Below are 14026 nucleotides of genomic sequence, written 5' to 3'. Positions count from 1 at the left end.
GCTGGAGGCTATTTCATATTTTTCCTTACACAGACACAACAAAACCTTCCCATTTCTGCCTACTTTTGAGCTTAGCTTAGTTTGCAGTTGGAGGATTTTCAGAATGATAAATGAGTGCTTATGAAGAGGTGCAAAGGTCTAGCTGGATGTAAGGTTTATGACTAAGGTTTTTAATCCAAGAGTAGCAAAAATTCTGGTGTTTCCCAGGCTTATTTTCATTGGTCCCAGATGATTTCTGTGCATCCTGATTTTGATCTGCTTACTTATCTATTGCCCACCAAGTATTTTATCCAGAGAAATTCCTGTGAAGAAACAGTAGAGACATTAGTGGACCTGAACTCAAACTCCAGAGTCAAACACTCCTGCTTTGCTGAGTATTTTGATATGTCATGACACCCCACAAGCTGCTGGACACTCAACCCATGGCTCCAGCTGCTTTCCCAGACAGAGGGACATCCCAGTTAGTGTCCTGCACTGGGCAGCAATGTCCCTGCTGCTCTTGTTGCCACTGTGAACATGCAGCAGCCACCCCTTCACACAGGTGCAGGGTTTTTCCATACACACTCACCTCCAGCACTGCACATAGCTAGAAACCATCCAGCAGTTTCTGGTCCTGTCTCTCAGCTCTTCTGAGTCCCCTCTACTTGCCACAGCAGGAGAGAGACAGACACTGTAATAAGCATTTCCCTAGAAGGACCTGATTTTGCAAACAAGCACAGGATGGACTTTTTGCAGGCTATGAAATGGGCTTGCAAGGGATGCTTTGTGTTGTTGAAGTGTAATGACAAGGTAGACTCTAAATTCTGTGGCAGATGGACGTGTTTCCTGGGCTTTTGCAAGGCATTGGGAGTTTTTTTTCCTAGACCTAGGATAGCAAGCTGCTTTCAGGGACACCCAGGTGTGTCATGCAATTATAAGACCTTTATCAAAGACACACATTTCCTAATCCTCTTCTCCAGTGCAAGAATTTTGTTTTTGTTAAAAAAATTAAAAAAACAAAAAGAAAGAAAAGAAGGAACAAATCCTGCTAGTGCCTTGCCCTGGCTTTGCAGGAAATTGGCAGGTTTTCAAATCAAAGGTGTGTTATGCTGAGCAGCCTCATCCCCAGCCATCCATGTGCTCCTGCACATCCCCTGGCAGCACTCTGAGACAATGGCCAGGGCTCTGTCCTTCATTGCTGAGCTTCAGGCCTTATCCCACTAAAGTCTGCCCAGCTTTTGGGGTGAAAGCTCAGCTTCTGGAGCTGCCACCTGCTCTATGGACAGTTCATCTTCAGGAGACTGCAACAACTCAAGGTGCCACCACCCTGTGCTGCCAATGGGCTCTGCTCACACTGGGTGGCAGAAGGGACCAGCCCTGCTGGGAAACTGGGAAAAATGGGCCCCAATGCCTATCAACCAACAAGGGTTAAATAATGACAAAGGGGATGATGGACATGGTGCCACGTTTGAGAGTAACAGACGGGAAGGTGCCCGGTTGCTGCAGCAACAAGGCTGGGAAGATGGGATTTTCTTTTGGGAAGATGGGTTTTTCTTTCTCTTTTCACCTGCCAATCTTCCCCCCACGTCAGGCCCCTGCTGCTGCGGGAGATGAGCAGTGACATTTACACTCCCACTAACAAGCTGGTTCAGTGATGGGCAGCTCTGCAGGAGAGCATCTGGTGTCACAGAGCCTGAGCAGAGAGGAGGGGAGTGTCCTCTCAAGCAAATAGAATAATTTGTGACTTTTTGTTATTATGAGCATTACTGGGGCAGCACCATGCATGGAAACAGCAGGCAGAGCCTCAGTGAGGCACTCAGGGCTTTTGACCTTTCAGGTGGGTCAGGTCCTGCAGTTGATGGGAGCAGTGAGATGTCACTCCTGCCCAAAGATCTCTGCACGTCCTGCTGGGAGAGGGAAGGAAGAAAAAGGATATTAAAAGGAGGATGAGCAAGAAGTCAAACATCACCACAGGAGCAGTTTTACTTCTCAGCCTGCTCGTGGTAGCAGGCTGTGCCATCAGCCATGCCCCTGCAGTTCAGCATTCCTCAGTGCCCCGGGAATCTGGGAATTTGGCTCTTTGGGAGAAACCTTGCTAAGGAAGCAGAAGTGAAACTCAGGCTGCTTTTTCCCCTCCCTGCATCTTTGCCCACCACTGTGTCTCTGAATGCTTTCCTTTGCCTTCTGGATAAGACAATGTTCAGTTCACCCAGATTGTCACAGTCATAATAGGAATAGCAGTAATAAGAGCAATAACAATAACAATAAAAATGCTACTGCAAAGTAAATGCAAGAAAAACATAACAGCCCCAAAATGAATTGTAGTGGTACTGCAGGAAACTGCTTTTGGACATCTCCTCTCTCTTACTGGTTGTTTTGCTGCTCGCATGAGGAGGAAAGTGGGAATTAAGAACCAGCAGCCTTCCTGGTTGCCAGACTGCTCTGCCACTGCAGCCAGCTGAGGACATGCCTCGTTGGACCATGAACCCCAAACTGGTGGTGGAAATAAATATTGTGGCAGATAAACCCTGAAATTTGTGTATTCCCATGCCCAGCAGAGCCAAGGAAGGCAGATTTCCTAAGGATCTATGGCTGCAAGTCAAAGACTATTACATGGATTGTACTGATCCATTTATTTGATCCATTTTTATTGAAGTATCAATAGGTTTTCTCTTGTCTATAGCGTCATCCTTTAACACAAAGCTTGGACGTTCTTTACATTGTGGAGATTTCCACCCTTTTGTTCAATCAAGGTGAAAGTACAGGCTGACAATTATTAGTAATACACAGATAAAGAGGCTGCTCCACCTGCATCTCTGTCCCCATTCTTCCCTCTGAGCAGAGAGCATGTGCTGATCAGCCACATTTCATTAAAAAGGCAGGCTAAAAGATTAGGATGCTGAGAAGGGCAGCCCCCTTTTAGTGTCTTTATCCCTCCCTGAAGTTGGAGCAGCCCCTTGAGACTGAATTTTAAAGGCAAAGTACCTGATACGTTGTAACACAGTTTCCTCAGAATAATTGCTCTGGTTTTCTATATAACCACTAAAAAACTCCCAGCATTTATCTACTGGTGCTTAGAAGTACACCCAACAATCTGCAGAGAAGAGATGGCTGAACAAATACACAGTCAAGCCTGGGGGAAAAACTGCATGAAGGCAGATTAGAAAGGACCAGAGAAATAATCTTTCAAATACTGAAACTGCAGAAATTAAGAGGATATTTGCAGGAATCTCTCATTACAGAGGGCACACAGGAAGCGTCAAGATTGCAACTGGACCAGTGCATGAAGGTTGTACAAGGGAGAAACCCAACCTTTCCAGCAGCACACGGTGACCGTGACGAGTCCCTTGTCAAAGTGATCAATCAGCAAAGCACAGAAAATGAGGTCACTCGTGGAGTTTCCTCCAGCTACCAAAACTCAGCAGGGATGGTCCCATAACAACCTTTGCATCTTCCAGCAGAGGGTTCAGGATGGAAAGTTTCTCCCCATGGTACCAGAGGCCACAGTGGGAGCTCCAGCTGGGAAGAAGCTTGGCAGCTTGCATAGGCAGTGGGTCAGATGAAGGAGAAATAGAAGAAAAAATATCTTTTTAACATTCTTGACTGGAACCCACTTTTCTTCTAATTAAAAAAAAAAAATAATTACATTCTCTTCTGTTACAGGAGGTTTATTAATTGTGAAAATTGAGATGTTTTCATGCCTTGAGGGTTGACTTTTTTTGCCATCAAACCCAAATACAGAAAAAGACAGAATCCTTTGCAAAATATGCTTGTCTGAAAAAATGTACCAGTGTCAGGCAGACTGTCCTGTACTGAAACCTTCCATGCTCATGTTGATGTTCCAGTTTGGACCCTTTCAACACCACTCCAATATCCTTTTCTGTTTCCTGAATCCCCTCCCTTCCTAAAAACTGTGGGCTGCTTCTTGTAAAACCTGCCAAGAAAAGCAAGTGAATCAACTGTCCTACAAGGGCAAGGAACAGGCTGTGCCACCCACCAGTCCACGTGTCCATGGAGTAGCAGAGAAGAACACCAAGAACTGTGCAGAGGCTTCATTACGAGCTGCAGGCACTTCTACAGGCACCAGGGTTGTCCCTTAACTCTGTGGCTACATCTCAAATGAGCCACATGCAATTTTCCTCCCACATCCACAGAGCAGGGCTGTCAATGCTGCTCAGACTCTGGTGGCCCCAACAGATTTGCACTGAGCTGTTGGGCTGGCCCTGGGGAATCTCTGCTGTCAAATAGGTATTGAGTCAATATTGCAGAGCAGCAGCAAACATAGAGCAGAGGACTCTGGTTCACTGTAGAGAAAGCCTGTCCTAGAAACAGGAGCCTTGCATATTGAGCTGAGCCAAGTTTGGGATCCTGTTGCTGCCCAGATTATCCTCACACCCCAACTCAACCTGGTCATTGTGGAGGAGAAGGTTTTGAAAACTGCCGGGGGTGACATCAGGGTTAGATGTGGGAACTTGGTTTCTCTCGCAGTGAAATGAGTCTTTCTGAGCCTTGTCTCTTCCCCAGAGAGCTGTGACGATTCATTAGGCAACTGTAAAATCAGAATGTAGCTGCTGACTAAAAGTTGCGGCTCATTAATAGCCCTGTTTATTGCCAACCAAATAATTAGCTTAGACATGCATCAGCAGGTCTTGATTGCATATGAAATAACTGCCTTATTACATAGAAATCAAATGAGTTTCTGAGGACAGCTCAGGTGTCACCTCAACCCCAGAATCGAAAAGGAAAAAAAAAGGAAAAAAGCCCATCCACTTCAATGTGTTGCTCAGCAACAGAATTTGCGGGGGAAACAATCTAGGAATGAAGGAATGAGCATTTCCAAGAGAACAGGTTATTTCAGGCTAGACATCAGGGACAAGCAAATGTCACAGAGGAGGAAAACTTCAAATTTTTTCCTCTTTTAATCAATAATTCAAACTAGACATTTTGGATAAAACAAGCATTTAAGTTAGCTGATTGAGAAACAGAGATTCCCAAACCTTTACAAAGAGTCACATTGCTGAGGAAATGTTTATTTGTTTGTGTGAGGGAAATGTTAGATTTACTAGACACTGAATTAAAAATTTTAAAATGCTCTTAGAAATGCCACTTGTTCATTTAAAGGGGAAGATGATGCAATGGCAGTACTGCTATATTGTGCAGCATCCTTCCCAGAGCAATTCCATATTAATTTTGTTGTTCTCCTTTCCCGTGTGCCCTCCTTTCCCTCCCTTCTCCTTTTTCTTCCAGGACAAGACGAGCGCGCTGAGTCTCAGCAATGTGGCGGGGGTTTTCTATATCCTCATCGGTGGGCTCGGACTCGCCATGCTGGTTGCCTTAATCGAGTTTTGTTACAAGTCCAGAAGTGAATCAAAGCGGATGAAGGTGGCAACCCATTCCACGGCCTTTCACACCTTCTCTCTGATCCTCCCCCGGCTCCAAAGCTGCCTTCAGAGACGGATGCAGCCCAGACCATGGGTGGAAAGCCAAGACATAGGGATAATGAAGTGGCTGTGTCACTCAACTTGCTAGAAAGGAATAGGACCATCTGAGGAAGCTGAAAGAGGGTCAAGTGGGCTGTCATGGGGAGCTGATGCAAGATCAGACATGTGGCAGGATGTTAATTCAAAATCCACACACAGAGCAAAACCACAGCACAAGCGGCAACAGAAACACATTGAAATTCCTTAAAATTAATGAAGGCAGACTATGGCAATGTGTGTGCAGCATGGATGAAGTGTGCAGGGGCTGGTGTGATACAGCCATTGCTGCAAGATGGAAAAATCCCCAAAGCCAGGCTCTTAACAGCAAGATAAAACTGGGGGAGTGCAGTAATGATTCACATCCTGCTGTTCCCTTTGCTGGCACCCTGCTGGCACCGTTTCCAGGCTGACAACACCAATACATGCTCAGAGCATTGTTGCCCTGGAATGAATGATGTGGGCCTCCAGATTTCAGAATTATGGGTCTCTTTGGCAGAAATTGGCCTCCAATGTCTCCTGTAATGTTTTTTTTTTTAATTCCACCCTGCCATGATCTTGCAGAAGCATATTTCCTACAGCCCAGGAGATCTGTTCAGCCCTAAATTCTGGTGTGCCTGAATTTCTGAGAGTCATGTCAAGAGTGGATTAGATTTGAGAGCCTTGGAGATAGACATTTAATGCAGCATCTATGGAGCAAGTATATCTTGGCAATCCCTCATACAGACACCGTGGTGTTCAAGGAGGCAGTGGGATATGTGACACATCCCTTGCCTTCCTCATCCTGACCTCTCCCATGAGCATGGAATTTGTTCTGGGCATATGAAGTATTCAGTGAGTTTCAAAAAATCCAAATGGGTTTTTATTTCACTGAAATTCACCCAGAATCAAAAGGAAAATAAGCAGCCTCTTCTTTGGGTTTTATGTCACCATTTCACAGCACGCTGAGTGTTTTGGCAGCAATAATAACATTTCTAATGCACTGAAAATGTGCTACAGCTCTTTTTCCATTGAGGTTCAGGAAATGCCAAAGGCAATGAGAAGTACCTTGAGCACAGGGGTAAAATAATGTGAGTAAATTGTGTCCATGGAACTACAAAGATTAGATCATAATTTGTGCTCACTGATAAGCTATGTAGGGCACAAATGCACTGCAAAAAAAGTGTCAGAATGCAATAGCTCAGTAGCTGTTCCAAATTTATCTGCCATGGATAATTCTTCACCTGAATATCCCAGTCCAGAAAGAATGATGGTGACCTTGGAGATAGCATGAATGCAAAGAAACCAAATTGGCTTTATCTTTTAGTTGAACTGTTCTAAGCAGGTGGTTTCCTTAGATCTCTGAAAGCGGACGTTTTGGATCTATCTGGAACAGGAAGATGAAATTTGGTTTCCTGAATTAGGCTTGCATTTCCTAGTTACCTCAGTCATCACTGTAGACAAAAACATAGGCACATGCTCAAGTTCTCACATGAGCAAAGTTAAACATATGTTTGCAGTGAGTCAGAGTCCACTGTGCAAAACAGTCCTGGAGTAGCAATAGCATTTCTATGGGGGAAGTGTGTAAAATACCTCTGCTCAGATCCAGGATGACTGTTCCTATGTTTTAGAGTTCGAAGAGGTTTTTGGCATATGGCACTGATGCTTTATACCCCAAAATACTGCTGAAACATTTAATTTTGCATGTAGAAGAGGTGTGAATGAACAGAGCAGATGCAGTGGGGACACAGAGAAAGTGAGAGTCTGAATGGAGACAAGGAAGGGGAGAACAGTAACAGAAAGACAACACTGGTTAATATTGTAATTTCTCCAACACTGCAAAGGACAGGGGGAGACCCCCCCCGTCTCTCCTAAAAAGGGTTTTTGTTTAATCCCACAGCAATCAATCAACGAAGCCATACAGACATCAACCCTTCCCAGGCCGGCTGCAGCAGGAGGCAGTGGAGAAAATGGACGTGTGGTCAGCCACGATTTCCCCAAATCCATGCAGACGATCCCATGCATGAGCCACAGCACTGGCATGTCCCTGGGAGCTACAGGATTATAATTGGCCTTTTGACCCATTGCCTGGGTGAGAGCAGGGGCAGCCCAACTCCACCCCTCCAGAGCCAAAAAACATACCCAACACCAACAAGACAAACGATGATGACAGAAGGGACAATTGGATGGATCTTCTCAAGGAAATCAAATCAATTTCCCTTTTTATTTGCAAACAGATCCACTGGCAGGAGAACAGAAACAGGTCTGTACTGCAATAAGGAGAGTGTAATGGGATTTTACAGACTCGTGAACCATCCCTGATCAAAGAACCACTGGAACACTAATGAGGACTATGCCATTTTGTTTTAACTTGGTTGTTAATAAGTCTTAGTGTGTGCAATATATATATTTTTTCTTACTAATTCCTGTGGTGTCAGGGTAACATCACCCTTTTCCCCCTTCCCTGCTCAGTCCTTCAGTCCGGTTTAGTTTGGGATGCAAACCACAATGTCTGAGCTACTAACAGCAAAACCAGAAATACGTGGCAAGTTGAACTCGGTGCAGGGCATCAGCATTGACCTCTTTTGTCCATCCTGATCCTGCCTTCGTTGTTCTGTGGTGAACTCGGGCTGTGGAGTTATCGCAGCGAGGCAGACGGAGCTGCCCCCGGCTCTCCCTGCAGCAGGAAGGACTCCATGCAGGAAAAAACCTGAACAAAAATATGAGGCTGTTTTACAGGGGGAAAAGTCATGGGTGAGTTTGGAAACCCCAGGTAGTGTGTGGACAGAGCAGTAATTCTTCCAGAGACCATGAGTGGTGATTCGAGAGGAAAATCACGTGCCTGGAGTGGAGAGCAGCAGAACGGAGCAGAGGGTTGGGCTAAAGATCACGGTGGGCTGCTGAAGAGGGAAAGTAAATGTTCCCCTCCCGTATGACTCTCCTGCCCAGGTTATTGGGGGCTAATAAGCAATTGTGAACCATTTCTTCATTGCTTAGCTTCTGTGTGTGCTCCCTTTCTGGTGGTCACATCAGGGAACCACCTCGGGCCGGGGATAGGCCATCTCCAGACATCCAGTTCCAGACAGCTGCCAATTAACCAGCGCAACGTGCTACAAGTCATGGGGCTGCAACGGGCTCGCCCCTGCCCCTCTGCTCTGAAATCCCTTTATGGCCATCCTTTTCTATCTCACAGGGACATTTTGTAGGTCGCTGGCCAGAATGGATTCCTGGAAGGAGCTGCTCTGAAGCAGACCAAGGAGGAGATCCTACAAGAGCTTAATTCAAGCAACCATGACATTCAGCAGCATCAGTGCTGCTCACATTCAGTCTCCCCCTCAAGCTGTGGCCTGTCTGGGGACAAAGCCAACCGTAGCATATTCCCACTCGTATCCTTAGAGGGTGGGAAGCATCCACAAGCCAGGAAAGCAGGCTGCTGACCCCCAACTCGGTGTTGGGTGTTGCAGAAACCCAGTGCCAGACTGGGGGTACAGCCACAGGCCTGGAGATCAAGGGGGCAAGGATGGTTTTCCAGAACCACACAAAAGGTTCATTCTGTGAATCTCTGGCATGGACAGACAAATGCTTCCCACCCTGGTGGGCCTGAGACACCTCAGGGGTGTGATATTCTCAAGTGAAGGATTCCCAGGGGAATATCTGGAGAGGGAGAAGATCTGTGGGGCAGAGGCCACAGTCAGCCCACTGGGCCTGGTCCCATCTCACTGATGGCAGATAAAGTTCAAAAGTTCTCACAGAGTTCGACAAATACCTGTCCAGGCACTGAGCTGCTACTGGAGCATTCTGAGCTGCTTTTTTTTCTCATTTTCTTTGCTCTTTTCTGTTTTTTGCAATGTAGCAAGAGCAGAGCCATGAAAGGAGGGAGGCAGGTGAAGAGAAAATGATGGAGGCAAATGGCTGGCATGAGTCTATGAGAAGAATCTGGAAGAAGACTGGAAACTGTGTGAATACCAGTTTCCATTAGTGTATGACTGTGCAGAGCAATACATTTACCACCTTTAACACCAGCCTGGGCTGAAGCATCTACTCCTCTCATCCACTTGTCATGCAACAATTTGGAGACCAGCAAGCCAGAGTCAAGGCCCTAAGCCTGGACACAGCATGTCTTGTGCCAGTGTAGTCCTGTCTCCAAAACTGGGAACGCTGTGATCTTCATCTCTCATTGCTGAACATGAACCCTGCTATAAGCCACTCCAAACACCGGGGCGCTTTCTGTTGCTCATCATTATTTTAATCTGCTTTTCTTAATTTTAACTTCAGTTCTGTGTAACGCTAGCACAAGTGGAGGAATCCTTATCAGCACAAGCTCCTTTTTCTGTGTGCAGAGCTCTCAGATGAGTCTCCTGACACAGCTCTTGTCGTGTTCCAGGCCAGTGTGGTGGGCACGGGCTGCTGGTACCCATCAGTGCCCCATCCTCATCCAGGAACAGGACCCTGTGGCAGCAGGTGACAGCAGTCTCATGAGCAGCAGCAGTGCTAGAACTGGCCACCTGTGACATGAAGATGTGAGATGCAGCTGTCAAAGGCTTTTGATCGGTGGAGGGGTTACAAAAAAAAAAAAAAAATAGGTGAATAAGACAAAAGCGTGGAAAATGTAAACTTGTAATATGTATTTTTACTACACTTTTCTTAAAAATAGAGTAATGGTAAAACTCTTAAAGACATTGACATTTTTTCTCAACAGGATTCCATATTTAACAGTTTTGGCTTTCATTAAATTTTGCTCTTTGGTACCTGGATCTTTTATTTAACAGCTATATTTATTTTAACTCTCTTTTGGTTTTTCTTTCTTTCTTTTATCTTTTTTTTTTCTTTTGGCAGTACTACAAAGGATTTTGGTTTATCAAATGCAATGGTGTTTTTCTTTTCACATTCTCTTTTTTTCAAACAACATTTTTATTGGCAATTATTATTTACACAACATAGGAAACTATCAGCTGTTATTTTAGAAACAAGGATCCATGATCCATTTCTCATACCTGTCCATGCAGTTTTGTGCCAGTGCTGGATGTGTGGAAATGAAAATGATGTTACCCCTCAGGCAATATTACCCAACCTGAATCAAAAGAGATTTCTTTGATTTTTGCTGTGTCTGACTTGTGAACAGCAGCCAAATAAACTGCTTCAGGTTGAAATTGGGAATCTATCTAATATTTACCCAAGAGTCAGGAAACCAAATATTCATTGGGTTCAAAATTAATGATTTTGCTTTGTTTGGAGTCTTGTGGGGTTGTTTTGAGGAGGGCTGTTAGAGGATTTTAGCTTGTTTTTACAGAGAGGGAAGACATGGCCAGCTCAGAGAAAACTCAGAACCAGCACTGGTCCAAAAATCCCTACCAGGATCAGTTTTCCTAGGAGCTCCCATGCATTTAAGATGCTTCTCACTCAGTTTTCACACAACCAACCTGCCAAGTTGCTCATCCAAAAGCCTGTTGAGGGTGAAAAAGAGGAGAATTTAAAGGGTGTTGGACATTTATGCAAATACTGACAACTACTGAGGTAAACTGCACTCTTTAATGTCATGCTCTTGTGGAGCTCTTGGTGTTGCAGGTGTGGGAGGACTCCCTTTCCCATATCCTTATTGCCAGTTATCATTTGGGAAAGCTGAGACACAGAAATGCCTTTTGACCAGGCATCCCACAGGGCCAAGGTCAGAGAACCAAGATCTTCAGCATCCACAATTGGTGCTTTACCCACTGGTAATTTTTAAATATAGAATCAGCAAGGGACAGAATTAATACATATTCAAGGGGGCAGTGAACCCTGAGGCTTCAAAGAACAACAGATTCCCAAGCACTGGGGCCTGAAGGAGAGGTTTCCCAAGGGCAGGCTATGCTGGATCAGCCCAGTTTGGTCTTCCACAATTCCCTAGCGATCCAGTGCTGTTCTGTGGGATTGGATTCTGACACAAAATGCCCTTCCAGTGCTTTAATCTTGGTTCCCAGTGATATTGCAAAAATGCACAAGAAACGTTCCTTTATACCTTAGCATAAACAGGACAAAATTTCCTCCTAGTGGCAAAAGCAAATATTCCTTGTAATAAAGTCTCCAGCAAGAATCCTTCTTCAGCAGTTGTTGAAGCAAAAAAACCCTCACTGAACCCTGAAGTGCAGCAGGAGAGGAACAGATGCATTGCTCAATCCATTCCTTTGCTGTGGGGTCAGGACTTAGAGCTGGGCCGTTCCAAAAAGATTTGGCTGGGCTTGTTTGTCCTACCTGCCACCAAATGCAAGGAGAACTTAAATCATCTAAGCTCAGGGAAGGAACAGAGGGTGCCTCAAAGTGTTCTGTAAACCTGTGGGTACCACTGGCCTGTGGAGCTCCAGCAACTCCGTGCTGTGTCCATCAGAGTTTTGGGAGGCATGGGGAAGTTTTCACTGTGAACACAGGCTCCTGCTCAGTTTCCAGTGCCATGGTCACCAGGTCTCACATGTGGCTCTGGGTCCCAGAGGAACACTTCTGTGCACATTTCTAAGCCACATGTCAGAGCTTAGGCACCACCTTGAGGACAGGAACACATGGGTTCCTACCAGCAAAGGTACCAGTTTAACCCCAAATACCTTTTGGAGACTTGTGTGCCTGTTCTCTGATGGCTGCTGGCCCCTCCTAAACACAGATACCCCAGCTATCTTCACATTACCTGTGAGCATCAATCAGTTTGTCACCCACCAGTGCTGGTTTTGTGTCTTGGCTGCTGACTGAAGTCCCCATGCTCTCATCTCTGATACCCAGTTAATTAATTAAATAACAGAAACATCAGGATATCACAGTGCCATGAACAGCTGCCCAGCAGCCTGCAGGAGGGCAGGGCTTTTGGGGCAAAATCCACATGCAAGCCCCAAATCCATGTTGCTCAAGCTTCATTACAAAGATGACACCTTTCCCACCTTCCTTCTTACACAGAGCTGCTCTGGTTTTTTCCAGACACTTGGTCTTGATGGTTTGAGTGTACAAGAGGGATGAGTTTAGTGTGCAAGAACCTAGAACAGGTTCTCCTAGGAGCAGAGGGGTAGCTTGAAACTGATCACTCCATCAAAATCCTGACTATTTCCACCCTGGGATTCTACACTCAACATCACTTTCCATTTCCCTTCTGTCCATCCCCATCTCTCCTCCATCTGTACATAAGCAGTACCCTCAGCACTGCCACTTTCTCCTCTCCAGGACCTGGAATGGCCTCTGGGTTTACACATGGTGTTCTCTTAGAGGCAGATAAGTATCACCATATAGCTTTAGAGCAAATTAACTTTGGGGTGGGGCAGAGGTGTGACTCCAGCTCCACCCAGGGCAGAAGTGATGCCATAACTCTCACACTGACCTTGGGCAGCAAGGAACCCTTCTGCAAATGGGCTGTTCTGTGGAGCCACAACCCTGCAAAGTGCTGGCTTAGCTGGCTGTTCCCAGAGCACTTGGAATAATCTCCCTTTTTCTGGTGTGCACTTCTCCCAGGGAGGCTTTTCTGCCTGTCTGCCAGGAGGAAATCTGGCTTGGGGATGGAGAGGGGCAGAGTGCTGGGAACCATCTCCATCAGGTGAACTCACCTGCTGAACCTGTGCAAAGGGAGAGCTGTGTCCAGAGCGGTGAAACTGCAGCCCTTACCCCCAGAAGGGTAATCACACCCCTTTCTCATGCACTAACATGCATACACAGGTCTTGAGGTGCCTTTGATAGCCCAAATTAGCTGTCAAGGTACCTTCCTATTCCTAAGGAACAATGGGGTATAAAGCAACAGCCACAAAGTGTGTTCATTACTCTGCAGGGCTGGTTTAACATGCTTTTTGGATCCCTTCAGCAGTAATTCCTTCCCTGCTCGAGCTGGCATCAAAATTAATGGCATGTCGTGTTCTATAAGTCCTGACTTTCCAGATGAAAGGTACATGGTGTTGTTCGCATCAGTGTTACAGTGTAATAAATCAATGCTTTCCCATTGGAAGGATTTCAGACGATTTCACAGCTTGCTCTCAGGAGCTCAAAAGACAACCTGTCTGCCAGGCCATTGGCCAGTAAAAAAAAAAATAAAATAATAAGTTTACATAAAAACAGGAAGGAGAGGGGAAACCCCAGCATCTCATTGCAGTGCTGTTGCCAGCTTCATGCAGGACGCTGGGGCCAGGGCAGCAATGCCAAGGTTTCCCCAGGCCCCGTCTCAAGAGGTGGGGCACAGCAAAGGGAGCACGTTTGTGCCAAGGAGGCAATGGACAAGGCCAGCAGAAACTGGGAGAGTCTCACTGGATCAAACAGGAGCAGAGACAAAAGCAGAGTTCGTGTTCTACTGCCAGACTCTGGAACAAACCGCTCCCGATTTCCAGAAAAGCAGCAGGAAGAGGGAAGAGGAGCGAGGCCAGGACAGAGCACCCAGCAAGCCCCCAAAAGGTGCTCACACAGTTGCTGTCCCAGCTTCTCTGAAAGCTGCTGCCCACAGAGCAGTTCACTTACTTAAAGCCATCTTTACCAAGTAAAACTTCAATTCCTCTGCTCCCAGGAGCACATGTGAAAGACAGGAAAAGGCTGAACTTGAAAGGGGAGCCGTTTTGCTGCCTCAGATTAGCTCAAACTGCGTGACGAGCTTTCCTCAC

At 46.0% G+C, this 14026-nt stretch overlaps 1 protein-coding gene across 3 annotated transcripts in view; it reads left to right on the top strand.

Moving 5' to 3' along the window:
• GRIA1 (glutamate ionotropic receptor AMPA type subunit 1) overlaps nucleotides 1-10189 on the top strand; it is a 119828-nt gene extending 109639 nt beyond the window's left edge. For 2 of the 3 annotated variants that reach the window (XM_005523598.3, XM_005523599.2), the window contains exons 15-16: nucleotides 5227-5361; nucleotides 7315-10189. In XM_005523598.3, coding sequence (XP_005523655.1) covers nucleotides 5227-5361; nucleotides 7315-7503 — 324 coding nt within the window. In that variant the 3' untranslated portion in view covers nucleotides 7504-10189. Of the gene's footprint in view, nucleotides 1-5226; nucleotides 5362-7314 lie in introns of those variants that run through there. The other variant, XR_015774028.1, reaches the window with a different exon arrangement.
• The last annotated feature ends 3837 nt before the right edge of the window (nucleotides 10190-14026 follow it).

This window comes from Pseudopodoces humilis, chromosome 17, assembly GCF_049639895.1.
Source record: "Pseudopodoces humilis isolate 2021_Gansu_Grassland_sample_001 chromosome 17, ASM4963989v1, whole genome shotgun sequence".
Classification (NCBI taxonomy): domain Eukaryota; kingdom Metazoa; phylum Chordata; class Aves; order Passeriformes; family Paridae; genus Pseudopodoces; species Pseudopodoces humilis.
This window is presented reverse-complemented; position numbering and strand designations above follow the sequence as displayed.